The sequence below is a fragment of the Rhincodon typus genome, chromosome 34, assembly GCF_021869965.1.
Source record: "Rhincodon typus isolate 14 chromosome 34, sRhiTyp1.1, whole genome shotgun sequence".
Classification (NCBI taxonomy): Eukaryota; Metazoa; Chordata; class Chondrichthyes; order Orectolobiformes; family Rhincodontidae; genus Rhincodon; species Rhincodon typus.
The window spans coordinates 2,503,528-2,522,480 of record NC_063365.1 but is presented as its reverse complement, the minus strand read 5'-3'; the positions used below and the strand labels follow the sequence as shown (position 1 = coordinate 2,522,480).

The 18,953-nt window shown below is 43.7% G+C and overlaps 1 protein-coding gene across 3 annotated transcripts in view; it reads right to left on the bottom strand.

The window, feature by feature from the left end:
- The window catches only part of pdlim1 (PDZ and LIM domain 1 (elfin)), a 97,719-nt gene extending 79,817 nt beyond the window's left edge, over nucleotides 1-17,902 (bottom strand). Inside the window, exon 1 of one of the 3 annotated variants that reach the window (XM_048616332.1) lies at nucleotides 17,736-17,902. Coding sequence is in view for 2 of the 3 variants with exons in the window: in XM_048616331.1 (XP_048472288.1) it covers nucleotides 16,866-16,961 (96 nt within the window). In the remaining variant the exon portion in view is untranslated. Of the gene's footprint in view, nucleotides 1-16,865; nucleotides 17,214-17,735 lie in introns of those variants that run through there. The other 2 variants (XM_048616331.1, XM_048616333.1) reach the window with 2 other exon arrangements.
- Between the last annotated feature and the right edge of the window lie 1,051 nt (nucleotides 17,903-18,953).

Below are 18,953 nucleotides of genomic sequence, written 5' to 3'. Positions count from 1 at the left end.
TATGATGCTGCTTGGCCTGCTGTGTTCATCCAGCTCTACACCTTGTTGTCTTAGACTGGAACAGCAGTTTCCTTTCCTGAAGGACATTAGTGAACCAATTGGGCTTTTTCCCCTAATAACTGACAACTGTTTCATGGTCATCATTAGACTCTTAATTCAAACTTTTATTAGATTCAAATTCTACCATCTGCCATAGCAGGATTTGAAATCAGGTTCCCAGAACATTACTTAGGTCTCTGGATTAATAGTCTAGTGATAATACCAATAGGTCATCGCATTTCCATCACCCCCACCAACCCTTCAACAGCCTTTGTTTTCTGTGAGTTTGCCATTAGTGTTGACGTGTCACATGAAGCAAATAGATTTCTTAGAAAATTCACAATTGTTATTGAAGGTGAAACCTTCAGCTTATGGGACCTCATTAACTATCTCCTTGTGGATGGATATGTCATCCACGTGGCTTATGACACCTGCTGGCCCTTGGAGAATATTTGTTACAGTCCATTGAAAAAGCTCTGGGCTCAAGGCAATCCCAAATAGCGGTCTGTTGAAGCACAAGCCCCCATGTGGAGTTACAAATGTCAGAAGCAATCTGGATTGCTCATCTATTGGCGCGTGCCAGAACCCACTGTCAGCATGGAGTTTGGTGAAAACTCTACTTTTAGATCATTTGGTTGATCTCTTCTCTGTTGTAGGCATGGGGTGAATTTCTCACACCACTGCATTGTTGAGTTGTGTGTGGCCAAAATATTTTGATGGAACCACTGTATTTGGGGACAGTAACCATGGCCGAACAGATGATTTCATGACTAAGGAAGTGACACCCATTCAGTCATTGCCTCAAATTGCTTTTGAGCTTGTTTCATAATGCGTAGCAGAATCTTCCTAGGGCTACAGAGGGATAATAGTTTAACATTTTTTCTTTAATATGATGCTGTATTCAGTATTGAGTCTCCTTAATCTTGTAAGCAATTCAGGGTTAAGCTTCTCAACAAGCTTTTACTCTAGTACTGTCAAATATCTCTGACCTTTCAAAGAAGTTTGAGGACAAAATGCACATTTTACCTCAAGAGAGTGAGTTCTTGGTTGTGAACTATATTTTCTATTCTCTTACAGGCTATATGTTTTACAAGAAACATTGCAACATATCAGTAATCTTGAGAACCAGGCTTCCTGGGCGATGTAGTATCACTGCTGCAGGCTGCAATCACCCAAGATATAAGATCTTGTAACATGGCAACATGTGCCCCTTATCAAGCTTAAAATACATTAGATGCCTGTTGACAAAATTGCTGCTTGCCAAAAGGATTTGGTTGAATCACTCATTCTCCCTTAGGATGCATTGGGTATAAAAACTGCTTCACAGGACACCTACGTTCTTTACACAAAAGAAGGCCCTGAGCTTCCAGTTGCCTGCCACTTTAATACACCACCCTGTTCCCTGGCCAACATCTGTGTCTCAGGCTTGCTGCAGTGTTCAAGGCGAAGCTCAGCATGAGCTGGAAGAACAACACCTTATTTTCCACTTGAGGACCCCGCAGCCCTCTGGATTCAATATGGAGTTCAATAATTTTAGGGCCTGAACTCTCCCATGTCCTAGCCCCCCAACACCACACACCAGGCCTTGTTTTCACATAGTGGCAAACAATAGGTAGTGTGTAATAGCAGACTATCAGTCGCCAATAGCAGCTATACATTCTCCTAGTCAGATCGTTATCCACTCCTTTGTCTGTCTGACTGCTTTTCTCCCATGGCTGTACATCAGGAGAGGGGAGTGTGCAGCAGGACCTGGGAGTCCTGGTGCACCAGTTGCTGAAGGTAAGCATGCAGGTGCAGCAGGCAGTAAAGAAGGTGAATAGTATGTTGACCTTCATTGCGAGAGGTTTTGAGTACAGGAGCAGGGATGCGTTGTTGCAGTTGTACTGGGCCTTGGTGAGACCACATTGAGAATATTATTTATTTTTCCTTTATTCGTTCACAGGATGGAGGGCATTGCTGGCCAGGCCAGCATTTATTGCCCCATCCCTAGTTACCCAGAGGGCAGTTAAGAGTCAACCACATTGCTGTGGGTCTGGAATCACATGTAGGCCAGACCAGGCAAGGATGGCAGTTTCCTTCCCTAAAGGACATTAGTGAACCAGATGGATTTTTCCTGACAATCGACAATCAGCCATCACTAGATTCTTAATTCCAGATACTTTTATTGTATTCAAATCCCACCATCTGCCATGGCTGGATTCGAACTCAGGTCTCCAGAACATTACGTGGGTATCTGATTAACAGTCCAGTGAAAATACCACATGGCCACCGCCTCCCCCTCTAATGTGCAGTTTTGGCTCCTTTTCTGAGAAAGGATTCTCTTGCTCAAGAGGGAGTGCAGCGAAGGTTTACCAGGCTGTTTCCAGGGATGGTAGGTCTGACGCATGAGGAGAGATTGACTCAGTTAGGATCATTTTCACTGGAGTTCAGACAAAAGAGCAGAGTCTCATAGAGACTTATAAAATTCTAACAGGGCTAGGCAGGGTAGATGCAGGGAGGATGTTCCCGATGGTGGGTGTGTCCAGAACCAGGGGTCGCAGTATGAGGATTCAGGGTAGACCATTTAGGATGGAGATGAGGAGATATTTCTTCACCCAAAGAATGGTGAGCCTGTGAAATTCATTACCACAGGAAGTAGTTGATGCCTAAACACTGAATGTATTCGAGAGGCGACAAGATATAGCACTTGGGGGCAAATGGGATCAAAGGTTATGGGGAGAAAGCAGGATTAGGCTATTGAGTTAGATAATCAGCCACGATTGTGAAGAATGGCAGAGCAGGCTCGAAGGACTGAATAGCCTCTTCCTGCTCCTATCTTCTATGTTTGTCCCTCCCCGGGCTCTATCCCCACCTATCGTTTATTCCTTACTCCCTCTCACCACCCTATCTTCTGCATATAAATCAACATTTCCCTAGCTTTCATCAGTTCTGAGGAACGGTCACCGGACCCAAAACACTAACTCTGATTTCTCTCCAGAGGCTACCAGACCTGCTGAGTTTTACCAGCAACTTCTGCTTTTGTTTCTGAATACATTGGATATGTCTTGTTTTGCAAATTCCTCTACCTCATTAACATCTTTTTGACTTCCTGCTGCTTCCTGATTGTGTCCTACATCTGCACATCTTCTGGAAATGTCCTACTGTTTCACAGCTAAAGCATTCTGGGCACTGCCATAAGGTTTCATTGATCCACAGCACTGACACGGACTTTTAGTAGCTGGCACCTGGCCTACTCTTTGTACCCATTTCTTTCATGCCTCTTTAGTATTTTTTATACGTTAAAAGCTGAAATCAATTCTACAGATCTCCTGTGATGAGGTTACTCTTGTTCTCTTAGGATTTTCTCTGTGTCTCTTTCTACTTCTGCTTATTCATAGACATTGTACAGTGTGGAAACAGGCCCTTTGGCTAAACAAGTCCACACCAACCCTCAGAGCAGCCCACCCAGACCCATTCCCCTATAACCCTATAATCTACACATTGCTGAACACTATGGGCAATTTAGCATGGCCTGTGGGACTGTGGGAGGAAACTGGAGCACCTGGAGGAAACCCACACTGACACTGGGAGAATGTGCAAACTCCACACAGTAACCCGAGGCTGGAATCGAACCCAGATCCCTGCTGCTGTGAGGCAGCAGTGCTAACCACTGAGCCACCGTTGCCAACACCCTCATTTTCCGACTGGGTCTATGCTTAGCGTAGTGTGGTAATAGGAAGGCCACTTAGTGGTCTAATAAGAAGAGGCTCTTATCTCAACCAAGTCATTTTGATTCCATGGTAGCAATCAGGCCACAAGTCACATTACTAGATAGACAATATTACTAACAGTACTGACGGGACAGTTGGGATCTGAAGTATGTCCCTGGAGATCCTAAAATATTTTGCCTTTCCCCATCCAAATGCCAATGGCATCACACAATTGTGTGGACCATGAAGCAGTCATCAACATTAGCCTTTTTTGAAATATTCCCATATACATCACTTCACTCTGTATTGAACCTCACCTGTCCTAGCAGTGTTTGACGGGGACAGTGTAGAAGCAGCTTTACAGTGTATCTAACACCCTTGCATCCCTGTTCTGGAACTGTTTAATGGCAACAGTGTCAAGAAAGCTTTACTCTGTATCTATCTGATAATGATAATATAGAGAGAGCTTTATTTTCAGTTTAAAAGTGTAGAGGAAATTTTATTTTCAGTTCAAAAGAGTAGAGGCAGCTTACTCTGGATCTAACCCATGCTGTACCTGGCCTGGGAGTGTTTGATGGGGACAGTATTGAGGAAACTTTCAATTTCAGAGAGCAGAGGGAGTTTTATTCTGTGTCTAACCCCATGCTGTACCTATCCTGTGAGTGATTAATGGTGACAGATGTGAGGGAGTTTTAATTTTAGGTTAAAGTTAGGTTACTCATTATCAAACCCCGCACCAGACCAGTCCTGAGAATGTTTGATAAGGACAGGGTGGAGGGGGCTTTACTTTCAATTTAAAAGAGCAGAAGAAGCTTTACACTGTACCTAACCCCCTACTATCCCTGTTCTGGAAGTGTTTAGTGGTGACACTGTCAAGAGAGCTTTACTCTGTAACTAACTCTGAAGTGTCCCTGTCCTGGGAGTGTTTGATGGGAACAATATAGGGAAAGTTTTACATTGAGTTTAAAGGAGTAGAGAGTTTTATGCCAATCCCTGGGAATGTTAGGCAGCCCCACATTGCCGAGGGCTAGATATCCCTTGTCAAATCAAAATCAAACTCACCCACATCCTATTTGCACAAGCTCCTGTTATAGAGTCATACAGTTGTTCTATTACTCATCAATTATGGACTTGCTGACTGACACCTCATTTTTAGTATCATCATCCTTAATTGCAAGTCATACTACCATTTTCCCCAAAGTCCTTTTCCTTCTCCAGTCCCGTAGCTCTCCGTCATCTCTGCATCCCTTCAATTAACAGCCTCTGGCTTATCCTAGATTGTAACTATTCCGCCATTAGTGGCAGTACCTTCAAAGTTGCCAAGGGCCTGGAACTCCCTCCCTAAACCTCTCCAATTCTCTAGCTCTCTCTCCTCCTTTCAGACACTTGCTCCAACCCACCTTTGGCTTAGGATTGGTTTGGTTTGGTGTGATTTATTTCAGATTACTGTGACTTTGTTGGCTTATTTTATTACATTGAAGCTGCTGATACAAGAAATAAAATGGTAAGCTTTGGTTAATCAACAATGTTCTTGTTCTTGCTTTTTTATAGCACTAGGTGCAAGTTACCATTGCGCAGCATCACAAGGTCAAATTGCGTTATTTAGTTTGGATTCAAAAGCAATGAAAAAGAGATAGGATAAAATTTGAACACCAGGCACATAAAGTATTAAGGACTCATAGTATGGAGCCATGATTATATCAAACTTCCAGTAATCTATTTGTCGACAGCATTTCCTGTCCCTTCAGTTCTACAAAGCACTGAAATCAGAGGTGACACACCCAATCACTTTATCGCTTCTGATAAAAAAAATCTCCCTGAACTAAAACTCCTGGCTGGATTTTCACCACAAAACAGCATAAAACAGGAGCTGGACCGATTTCTGTGGTGGAAAACTGATTTTCACGGGAGCAATTAGCTCTCACTTCATATAGAGAGGTATTTTCCATCCAACTGGAGCCAAAGAGGCCACTAGACTCAAAGCATCAACTTTCTTTTCTCTCTCAGGTGCTGCTGGACTGGCTGAGTTTCTCCAACAGTTTCCATTTTTGTTTGTTCCAGTGAGGACAGGTATTGGAGGAGTCAGATGAAGGGTAGGACTCATATGGATTCTGTTAAGGGAGCTTCATGGAGGCTGCTGTTCATCCTGAGGGAGGAGTCTATGTTTGGGCAGCACAGTGGCTCAGTGGTTAGCACTGCTGCCTCACAGGGCCAGGGACCCAGGTTCAATTACATCCTCGGGTGACTGTCTGTGTGGAGTTTGCATATTCTCCCCATGTCTGCGTGGGTTTCCTCCGGGTACTCCAGGTTCCTCCCACAATCCAAAGATGTGCAGGCTAGGTGGATTGGCCATGCTAAATTGCCCATAGTGTTCAGGGATGAGCAGGGCAGGTGAGTTAGCCATGGGAAATGCATACGATACGATAGGAGACTGGGTCTGAAAGGGACGCTCTGAGGGTGCGTGTGGACATGTTGGGCTGAATGGCCTGTTTACACTGTCCTTATGTGCCAAATTCTTTCCCTGCTGCAGAGGGAAGGGGATGTCACAAGGGGATCACCAGACCTAGCACGCAGGGGAGGAAAGAACCCTGCTTTATCAATACCCACCTGGACTTAATGCTGGAGGCCATGGGGGAAAGGAGGGAGGGCCTCTTCCCAGACACTAACAGGAGGAGGCCACCTCATGGTGCATTAGGGGTATCTCTCTGTTTGGTACCATCTGCCTCCAGCTCCAAATGCCTCTTTTTCAATACTTTCTTCTCTTCCCTTGATGTGTGCTGTTCCCTTTCAGAACCTCATGATCCTCGAGGTGCAGAGCTCTCTGAGGGCAGAAATCCTTGCAGGAGAATACTGTTGGACACTACCTGAGACTAGTCCAGCAGCTGGAATCACATCTTTACAAGCCTGATGTCCTATGCAATGATGGTCTTACTGAGCAGTTGGCATGGTTTCTATCTCCTATCTCTGACTATTACAGGAGCCCCAGTCGTCGCTTCAATGGACAGTCCCTGTTCCCCAGGATCCACCCACACACTTGAGGTTTCAGTGAAGATCAAAGATGGCATCCATTGGCAGAAGCTGCCAGGAAAGTGGGCACACATGGTGGCAGCTCTCACAAATCAGTTGGGTGTTAAGGGAGACCTGTCCTGTTGATCAATCCCCGTGGATGGCCAATGATGCCTTTCATTTGTGTGACTCCAGCTGTGGCAGGGAAACCCAGTGCCCACCCAGTCTGCAATGCCCTATCAGCCCTGAATCTCATGTATTGTTCAGCCTTGGGCATCTGATGCTTGAATGACAGAATGGTGACCAGCTGCCTGGGAGATCCTGAAGGAGGCTGTGAGAGGATCCTGTGATGAAACAACTCATGGCCTCAGTTATGTGTATTGCTACAGACATGGCCGGGTATCAGCAGCATCAAGTGAGAAGATCAGCTGTAACTGGCACTTGTTCTCAATCTTTCCCGAGTAGTTTCACCTCTGCCTGCAGACCCTGTGCTCAGTGTGATGCCACCTTCTCCTTCTACCCCCAACCCTCTGCCCTGACCTCACGATGCCCTTCCTGTGAAGGATGCTGCTCCTTATCTTCAAAAACCTCAATGTCTGAAGCTCAGGCACATTTTTCCAGCTGCACCTTTCTAGGTGTTCAGCCGGAGTCAAAACAGACATGCCTGCTCACACAGGCCTGATGCTGCTTGCCTTACTGACTCATACTTGTCTTGGCTTATGCCTGTTTCAGCTCATCTGAGGCACAGGGTTCCTGAAACAGGGCTCGCAGTCTTAAGGATACCTTTAGGACTGAGATAAGGAAAAGTTTCTTCAACCCAGAAAGTGTCATAGAGATGCACAGCACAGAAACAGACCCTTTGGTCCAACTGGTCCACAACAACCAGATATCCTAAATTAATCTAGTCCCATTTGCCAGCATTTGGCCCATATCCATCCAAATCCTCCCTATTCATGTACCCATCCAGATGCCTTTTAAATGTTGTAATTGTACCAGCCTCCACCACTTACTCTGGCAGCTCATTCCATACACGCACCACCCTCTGCATGAAAATGTTGCCCCTTAGGTCCCTTTTAAATCTTTTCCCACTCACCTTAAACTTATGCCCTCTAGTTTTGGACTCCCCCACCCTGGAGAAAAGACCTTGTCTATTCACCCTATCCATGCCCTTCATGATTTTATAAACTTCTATAAAGGTTACCCCTCAGCCTCTGACGTTCCAGAGAAAATAGCCCCAGCCTATTCAGCCTTTCCCTTTTGCTCAAAATCTCCAACCCTGGGAACATCTTTGTAAGTCTTTTTTGAATCCTTTCAAGTTTAACAACATCTTTCTTATAGTAGGGAATGAATGCTGTATTCCAAAAGTGGCCTAACCAATGTCCTGTACATCGCAACATGACCTCCCAACTCCTATAATGGGTTAGCTTGTGGAATTCTTTGCCACAGAAAGCAGTCAAGGATTCAAGTTCAATGTTTTCAAGAAGGAATTAGATATAGCTGTCAGGGCTAAAGGGGTCAAAGGGTATGGGGAGAAAGCAGGAACAGGGGATTGAGCTGAATGATCAACCATGATCATATTGAATGGCAAAGCAGGCTCACGGGCCTGAATGGCCTACTTTTGCTTCTACTTTCTATATTTCTATGCATGCTGGCCAGCTCCGCAATGTTTTATTGACAGTAGAAAGTCAGGCTTTTAACAAGCCCCTTAACTAGCTTAAAACGGAAATACTGTGTTTTGCTGGAGACCTAAAATACCAACAGAAATTGCTGGAGAACCTCAGCAGGGCTGGCAGCATCTGTGGAGACAGAAACTGAGTTAACGTTTCGAGTTCAACATGGCCCTCCATTGGAACTAGGATTCTGGCTTGCTGAGTTTCCACCTCATCACCGGCTCAACTGGCCTAAACACCTACTCTCCACTTCTCACACAAAATACGTTGGACACGGGGAGCAAAGGCAAAACGTTGTCACATCTGATGCTGATGCCCTCTTTTGGATCGCCTGCCTCCATTCCGGCCCAATTGAACTCTGTTTGACCATCCCCATATCCTGCCTGACCTGCTCCACTACATCCAAGACTTAACATCTACCTGAGAGAGGGGTCTCACCCAAAAAAAGTATCTCCAAAACAATACCAGCAGATCTGCTGTAACATTCTGTGCCACTTTCAGTCACTGGGACATTGTCTTGTGTCCATGGGCTGTCATGTTTGACCATAAGCAATTGCTTCACTACAATTACGAAGCTCGGTGGAGCAGAATCACAGAATCAAACAGTACAGATTTTTCAGGAAACAGTGTGGAAAAAAAAAGTGCAAGTAATGGCCTGAAAGAATACCTCACCCAATGATTTCACCTAAAAGGCTGGCCTGTATTGTGCACCTTTCATGTGTAAACATTCATAGGCATTCTGTACTTTGACCCTTTAACTTGCAGTTAAACAGTTTGACTCTTGATTAACAGTGAATCTAAAATTACCAGTTATAAACAAGCAGCTAACAAGCTGGGGCGTGGAAGCTCCCAATTAGCCAAATTGCAATCCCTGCTTGGATGGAATCAAGCAATAAAGTTATTTCCATTATATCTGACTAGGTTCCGGCTAAATAAGGTACTGTAGGCACAGGGATTGGGGGAATGTTCGAACATGACTGGATTCGACTGCAATCTGTCAGCGCTAGAAGCTTTGTTGTGTCATCGCAGATTCTGATGTCCCACCTGCTGACTAAAAGTTCACATTTCTAATATTCAGTCACAAGGACTTAAAGAAACAGTGATACAGCATGGAAACAGACCTTTCGGTCCAACTCGTCCACAACAATCAGATATCGCAATCTGACCTCATCCCATTTGCCAGCATTTGACTTTTATCCTTTTAAACCCTTCTTATTCATGTACCCATTCAGGTGCCTTTTAAAATGTTGTAATCGTACCAGCCTTCACCACTTCCTCTGGCAGCTTATTCCATATACACCACCCTCTGCACGAAGAAGTTGCCCCTTAGGTCCCTTTTAAATCATTCCCCACTCACCTATGCCTCTAGTTTTGAAATCCTCCACCCTAGGAAAAAGACCTTGGCTATTCACCCTATCCACGACCCTCATGATTTTATAAATCTCCATAAAAGGTGACCCCTCAGTCTCCAACGCTCCAGGGAATATAGCTCCAGCCTATTCAGTCTCTCCCTATAGCTCAAATCCTCCAACCCCAGCAACATCCTTGTAAACCTTTTCTGTACCCTCTCAAATTTAACAACATCCACCCTACAGAAGGGAGACCAGAACTGAATGCAGTATTCTAAAAATGACCTCACCAATGTCCCATACAACCAAAACATGACATCATAACTCCTATACTCAATGCTCTGACCGATGAAGGCAAGCGTGCCAAACACCTTCTTCACCACCTTGTCTGCCTGCAATTCCACTTTTAAAAAACTATGCACCTGCACATCTAGGTCTCTTTATTCAGCAACATTCCTCAGAGTTCTACCCATATATCTTGATCTATACTGTATGCCTCACAGTCTGTACCCTTTTTCAAGCCTACGCCAATTGTGCAACAGAAACACTTCGGTTTGTGTTTGTTGAACTTCAGAAAGATGACGAGTGCCGTCTGAGGATTGAAAAAAAAACACAGCTCTGCTTCAGTGAACATCATAGCCACCTCTCAGTGAGTAGCTTGTGAGTTCAAGCCTCACACTATGGAATTAAACACACGCTGGAAGTTCATTCACTTGTCAGACCATCCGATGCCTCAAATGTATGTAAATATAGTCTCATGTAAGTAAGAAATGCTTTGGGTTTGTTTGTTCTACATATGTAAAGACTGTACAGAATCGAACTGCTCTAGGGCCGATGTATGCATATAAAGAATTTTTATGAATAAAATATGTTTTTGAAATTAAAAAAATGCTCCATTGCAGCCGTGCCACACTGTTGAAGGTACTACTGCTCTGATAAGATGTCTTTCCTCTGTTAAACATTCCAAAGGCCAGTTTAAAGGAAATAAGGGAAGTTCTCACCAGAGTCTAAATTGATCTTTACCCTGCAATCGACACCAGGACATAGCAGTGGTCACTTATTTCATTGCTTCGTGTGAGGGATCGCAATTATGACGAGAGACAGGAGAAAGGTTTTTCCACAAAAGAAAGTTAAATGACCTGATTAGAGGTCTTTAAGATTATAAAAAGATGCTAGATGGTAAATTACAGGAGATTGTTTCCAGCAGTTGGTAAAATTCAAGCGCAAATCGATTTAAAAGGGAAGGTTTAAAAAGGTTACTCAATTGCAGAGTGGCACTAAAATGTGAAATTCACTGCCAGGCACAAAACAGTTGCCAAAGTAGAATCACGGACTCATACAGGACAGAACAAGCCATTTGGCCCATCAAGTCTGTACTGCCAAAGCTATGTTAAGTCTCACTTTCCAGTATTAAGCCTATAGCCTTGAACATTATAGTTATGACCTTTTCATACTTTTTAAAAAGGTTGTGAGGTTTCCTGTCTCAACTACCCTCCCAGGCAGTGCACTCCAGGCCCCCACCACCCTTTGGGTGAAAGTATTTTTCCTTAAGTCTCTAAACCTCTGTCTTTCATCTTAAAATTATGCCTCCTGGTTATTGACATAAACTCTTTCAAAGTCTGATAGCCTCTTGAAAAAGAGGACAAAGGGGAGCAAACAGGAAAGTGAGATTAAACTAAGACAGGAGAAGGCAGCTCATCACCAGCTTCTCAAGAGTAACTAGGGATGGGCAGTAATTACTGGCCCTGTCAGCAATGCCCAGATTTTTCAAAAACTTAAAAGAAATTTAATGAAGAAAATTAAGGTCATAGCATTGATGGGAATAATAGCTCTGTTCTGAGGCGAACATTCTAGTGTTCACTTAGTGTGCCACTTTCAGCTTCTCTGCACCCACTGCAACATGTTTGTGTGGGTTTTATTTTCAATAGTATGAAAAGGTCACAATGTTCAAGGCTATAGGCCTAATACTGGAAGGTGAGACTTAACATAGCTTTGGCAGTACAGACTTGATGGGCCAAATGGCTTGTTCTGACCTGTATGAGTCCGTGATTCTACTTTGGCAACTGTTTTGTGTCTGGGCATGTGTCCAAGTGCATAAGTGTGTGTGAATGTGAGTGCATGAGTACACGTATGTGTGTTTGTGATTATGTGTGAGAATCTGAGTGTGTGTGAGAGAAACTGAGACAGTGTGTGTGCACATGTGAGTGTGTGTATACATCTGTGTGTACATGTGTACATTGGGCTGCAATTCAGAAATGCCAGAACTCAGCACATGCATGCGTATATATGCGTTAGTGCATGTGTGTGCACATGAGGGTGCATGCGTAAGTGTGCGTACATGTGTACGTTGGGCTACAATTCAGAAGTAACAGGACTCAGCTGAGTTCTTCACACCATGTGCCTTCACACCATGCAATCAACAAAATGTGTGCTTCATAGGCTCAACATTCCAGTGAAAACCACATCCTGAAGGGGATTTGTCATCTGAATACTTGTCTTGCTGAAGGCCATTATGAAACCTACATGCAGCTCCAACTAATAACAATTAGATGAAACCAGTAACCCTAGATTTACTCCAAGAACTGCATAAGAAGCTTTTTTGATCCAATATGTAGGAGACAAAAATAAAGGAAGTAAGTACAGCACGACCATCCAAAGAGATTAGCAAGGAAAAGGTTAAGATATTGATATTTCAAAGACCAAAGTGTTATCTGGGCAAAAAAACTAATTATAAAGGATTGAGGATGGGAAGAAGGATGATAATTCTGTGATCTGTCATTATCTTCAGTTTGTTATGGTACAGAAAGAGGCTATTTGGCCCATCGTGCCGACATCAGCTCTATTACCTAATGCCAACCTCCTGCCTTTTCTAAACCATCCAATGCCTTCTTGAACCTGCCTCCACCACATTTTCATGCAATTCACTCCAGACCCTAACCATTCACTGTAATAATTTTTTTTGCTCACATCATCCTTGCTTTGTTTACACAACATTTTAAATCTATACTCTTCTGATAGGGTTTCTTTTACAAACAGAAAAAGCTTCTCCCTATCTATCCATCCAGCCTGCTCACGATTTTGAAAACTCAGTCTTCTTCTCTCCAAGGAGAACAGTCCCAACTTCCTCAACCTATCCTCATCACTGAAGTTTCTCTCCAATATATTCACATCTTTCCTATAATATAGCGACCACAACTGTACACAATACGCCAACTGAGGTCTAACAAGTTTGACTGCACCATAAAAATACTTCATATTTCATTGACGTAAATAGTTTGATATCTACCAAAAAGTCTTCCCTAACAAGAACAGAGAATGCTGGAGAAACTCAACAGGTCTGGCAGCATCTGTGGAGAGTGAAACACAGTTAGTGTTTTGACTCTGGTATGACTTCTTCAGAACACTCTGTCTTTGCTTTTTTTCCTTATTTCTTTTCCATGCCCCATCCTTGCCATCGTGTGACCTCAAAATATGATGAAAATTAATTCAGACTAAAGGCAAGGACAGCTCAAAACAAAAAAAAACTGAACTGGCACTCCCTGCCCGTATCATATTTCTAAAGGAAGCATTGCTCGCAATGTTGGGACTTGGTACCTATTCTGAGAGGTGCAGTTGAATCAATATTGACATAATTCATTTCACAGGGAGTTTAAGATTAATCTGGGGATTCAGTCACAAAGAAACCAAAAGGTGGCTATTTTCTTTCCGTTAAGAACATAAGTAGCACAGATGGGTTCCTAAAATAATCTGAAAGATAGTAAGAACTGCCGATGCTGGAGTCTGAGATAAAACAGTGTGGAGCTGGAGGAACACAGCAGGCCAGGCAGCATCAGAGGACCAGGAAAGCTGACGTTTTGGGTCAGGACCCTTCCTCAGAAAAATGAAGGGTCTGAAGAAGGGTCCCAACCCAAAACGTCAGCTTTCATGGTCCTCTGATGCTGCCTGGCCTGCTGTGTTCCTCCAGCTCCACACTGTGTTATCCTAAAGTAATCTGATTGCTTTGATGTCACAGGAGATTCCAAAACTGAAAATGTAGGCAGCTGAAGGTACAGCTGCTGATGATACAATGATGAAAATTGGGAATATGAAAGAGGCCATAATTGGGGAAGTGCAGACATTTTTGAAGGATCCTAGTGCTGAGGGTGATATGTAAATAGGGAGGGATGAGCTATGGAGGGATTAAAGCACAAGATGGGAGTTTGAAATTTGAGGCTTTTCCAAACTGAGAGTCAATACAAATCAGCGAACACATGGGCCCAGGATGAATGGGATGCAAGCGAGACAGTGGAGTTTTAGTTAAGTCCAAGTTTACGGAGAATAGAAAGCGCGAGTCTGGCCTGGACACCATTAGAATAAGTAATTCTGGAGTAACAAAGGCCTGGATGAGGATATCAACAGCCGAGGATGTGAAACAGGAGCAGAGGTAAGTGATTTTACAGAGGTAGAAATAGGTGGTCTTAGTGAAAATTACGCAACGGTTATGAACCAAATGGGCATCCTACTGCCCCAGGACAATTCAGTAACATAGCTGAAAGTTCACCTTGGGGTCAAATATAACAGCAAGGTTGTGAACAGTCAGAATCAGTGTTGCCAGGGAGAGAGATGGAGTCAATGAGGCAAGGGAGCAGAGTCTGCGATGGGAATTGAAAGAGAACGGCTTCAATCTTCAACATTCAATGGAAGAACATTCCTGCTCCTGCAGAACGTAATGTCAGATAATGGAAGGTTCATGGAGATCAAAACCTCAGTGAAGTCAGTATGGCCTAGGCAACATTTCTGACATCAGCCTTGAATGATTCCAGGTTATGTTCTTCGCTGCCTCCACAGAGCACACTCTGTGCCTATTATGTAAACCATTTACCTCATTTGACACACAGCAGCACCCTCACTGCTGAGTCAGAAAGTTATCAGTTCAAAGTCCTTTCCACAAACTTGAATAAAAATCCCCGGCTGACACTCCTGTGCATTGTTGAGGGAGTGCTGCACTGAAAGAGGTGCTGTCTTTCTGGTGAGATAGTAAACCAATGGAAGAACATTGACCTGAAACATTGACTGTGTTTCCCTCCCCATGGATACTTCCTGCTCTCAGTATCTTATAGTTTCACTGATAGGAAACTAAGAGTCTTCCTTCCCCAATCCTATGGTGCATGTAAAGGATGCCACAGCACTAGATGAAGCAGTGAGTCAATGGTTTTTCCTAGTGTTTCAACCAATAAGAACCTGTCAAGTAATATTACTAAAAGAGATTAGCTAGTCATTATTACGTTGTTAATTGTGGAACCTTGCACAAACCAACTGTCACATTCCCCACTTTTCAGCAGCAAGTATATATTTCAAAAGTACTTCATTGTAACCTGGGGATCACAATCCAAACCTTCCTTTAAGAGATCTGCATTTCATGGATGTCCCAAAGAAGAGTCATTGGACTTGAAACATTAACGTTGTTTCTCTCTCCTAAAGTACAGTATTTCTCTAGCACTTTGTTTGCATTTCACAGAGTCGGTCATTCTCAGCACAAATATTTTCTCTTCAACTTTGCATGTCAGACAACAGCTGCGGTCGGGGATAGGCAAGCAAGTTAACCAGAATCCTCAGGCAGTGCAGTGAGCTAATCCCTAACCACAAGCCAGCATGTCACCAGCACTTCTCATTTGATCTCTCGTCCTACCTTTTGTTGGTAAGCACCTAGTCTTTTACTCGGGATCAATCCTGGAGGCCTACTTACACAGCTATCATGGAACAAAACAGCACAGAGCACTGTCTGGCCCATCATTCCTCTGCTATCTCATTGGTACAGCCAACTAAGTAGGTCTTTCCCCTCACCCTGCATTGTTTCTGTCATTCATGAATGCAATCCCATTTTGAGAGAGTTCTGACTGTCTAAGATTGCCCCTTTGTAAATTATTCAAGTTATTATTCAGAAGACAGTGTTATAGCAACATGGGAGCCATAGGAATGGGAGCAAGAGTAGGCCATTCAGCCCTTCAGGTCTGCTGCACCATTCAATAGGATCATGGTTGATCAGGTTGTGGTCCTACTGTTTTCTGTCTGACCCTGTGGAACCTTTGACTCCCTTGTCCAACAACAATCTAACTCAGCCTTAAATAAATTTCAGTGGTGCAGAGCCCATTGTTCCCTCAGGAAGAAAGTTCCACAGACTAACAACCCTCTGAGAGCAAAGCTTCTTCCCAGATCCATCTTTAAAGGAAGGCCTGTTACTAAACCATCTCACCTGGTTTTATCCTCCCTACATTCACCTAATCAAGTCCCTGCAGAATCTTATCTGTTAATAAGTTAATAACTGACAAACATTAGGAAAAATAAACATTTAAACTTTCCCCATCTCTTTCTGTGGGAATGGCCTGCTTGCAATCTGTAAGAATACATCTTAATGATGCAAAACCTTCTCAACTGGTGTCAGTAAATGATAAAGATATTTATCTGTATTTCGACTTCCAATAATACTGAGGAGAAAATAAATCCACCTCAACATCAAAAGGTGATCAACAAGGACAGCCTGTTTGCTCCAGCCCCCATTCCCCATAATTGTGTCCTTGACCTGATTTTCACTTGAGTTAAAACTGCGGGACAGCTGTTAGCGAGACAACCTTCAGCCCCTGTTTTATGGGAGATGGGTAATAAATGTCGAACTCACCCACACCCTGTGAATGAATGTAAAGGAAAAATCCACTTCTGCTCCACGCCCATCACAAACACACCCTCTCCCCAAAAATTATTCTCTCCTTGCAAACATTGGAATTCACCAACCAACCCTTTACTGATCATGTACCATCCATGACCACCCTCTTGTCCTCAGCCAGACACAGGTTAGAGACACAGTTTTACTGCCAGTCACGCCCAAGGCGGCAGGTAAAGCTACAACCAGGTACAATACGGCCAGAAAACTTCAATTTTGTTAGATTTTAATTTCCAATCTGGAATTTAGTAACAAGGTTTTAGCCCCATGCCCACACACACCCCTCCCCAGGGACAGGTAGTGGGGTCTAATTCTCCTCCACCCCTCACCCCCATCTCGGGGATGAGCAGATCCCCTGTCAGTTTCCGAAATAAACAGGAATGCAACAGTGAGACGAGACAGTGCAGTTCCTTACCCGAGAGATGGTCAGCGGCTGGTCAAAGTCTTTCCCTCCGACCAGCCTGAATCCCCAGGGCGCTGGTCCGATGAGATTGATCCGAAACTGGGACATGGTGGAGAATTCAAGGCAGGGGTGGGGTGTCGGGGTGAGCCAGTAATTTCTGAGGGAAACTGGGGGCGAAATAATAAGGTCGGGTCCCCCGAGTGAGAGAGAGAGAGAGAGAGTGTGAGTGTGAGTGTGTGTGTGTGAGAGAGAGAGAGAGAGGAGCCGGCTGCTCGCTGCACAGGAATACAGCTTCCTCCTGCCGAGACTCGCCCTCGCTGTTTAAGATTAATCCTCAAAACAGAAGTGGAGTCATTTCCGAGGATTCTGTGTGTTTTATTGTGTGGCCAACACACGTCATCCAATCCCTGGTGCTCTCGCCTTGTATGGTGTTAGCAGCATGGATCCTCCTCTCTTCCACTCCCCACACCCAACCCCCCCCCCCCTTTTTAAAAAACTTATCTCTTGTATGTGTGTTTTTGTAGATGTAAAAGTTTCCCATTTTGTTCCGAAACGACTAGCCACATGAACGCAGCCTCTGTGATCATTCAGGAGAAAATACGAAAGAACTTCAGATAGCTGGAAATCAGAAACAAATAAAAAAAACAGAATTGCTGGAAAAGTTCTGAGGAAGGGTCACTCGACCCGAAATGTCAACTCTGATTTCTCTCTATACATTACCGCCGGACCTGCTGAGCTTTTCCAACAATTTCTGCTTTTTTTCTTCTCTCTATGAACATTCATTTGCATTCGGTGTTTGCATATTTCATGGGGACAACAAAAAATAACTCAAGGCTAAAATAAAACACTTTTGATGGTCTGTAGTCACACAGATATACTCACTTTAAAATCCTCACAAACGGCGTTAACAGGGGAGGACTAGTTCGGTGTGTTATTCCATAGCTCCTGCCCCATGTATACAGAATTCCCATTGCCAATCAAACGGGGATTTCACCAAAACATTTCTCCAAAATCTGCTGCTCCAGTTACTTTGCTGAACTGTTCCTCAAGCTCACGTTTTTCTGTGTTTTTGATTCTGTTTTGGATATCCCACGGGGTCTTCCACTTATTTTCTTAATATCCTCTGTTTGTACATCTTGTCCCCAGGCTGGGCTATATTTGGGCTTCAGTTTGAAATGTTTTGCATTGGGACATTGAGTTTTGAGTTTATCTCTCACTCCCATTAATTTCCTCTCTCTTCTGTTACACCATAATACACGCTGTCATTGTCTGTTGAGGGGGTTTATCTCACTGAGGATTGCACAATAATGTTGTCCTTTTGGGAATGGGAGGCATCTGTAAATAGTGATATTATATTTGTGATGTGTTAAATAACATTCATGCCACATATATATATGGCAGGCAATGACAAATGTAAAGAATCTAAGCACTTCCCCTTGGTTTTCGAACTAGAATTAAGGTTTATTGTCACGTGTACTCAAGTACAGGAGTCCAATGAAAAATTTACACTGTCGACCCACAAGGTGCCATCTTAAGTACAATGTACCCAGGTACAAATCTTAGGTACAAAATAGACAAATAAAGAAAAAAAGTTACATTATCTTACAGTTATTCATAGTATAAGTTAGAAAAATAAGAACTAGAGTTAAAAAGATAAACATTACAATCTCTATAAAGGGCCTGCAGTAGATCAACACTGGTGACTTCCACATGTATTCTGACCGGGCTTGCAAGCTGCTGACTGCACACATCAGTCCCCAGTCCAACAACTGTCCCCACTCCAGGCACGCTGGCCATCCCACTCTGCTCTGGGCCTCCAGCCCATTGAATCCCCCGTTATCAATATCCTGGGGGTTATCACCAACCAGAATCAGAGCTGGACTAGCAACAAATACAATGTGACTAAAAGTATAGGTTAACGTTGGGTACACTGAAGTGAGTAGCTCACCTCCTGACTTCTCAAAGTCTGTCTACAAGGCACAAGTCAAGCGTGTAATGGACTACTCTCCACTTACCCATTTGGGTGCAGCTTCAACATAATTCAAGAAGCTCAACACCATCCAGGACAAAGTAGCTCACTTGACTGGTGCCCTACCCATA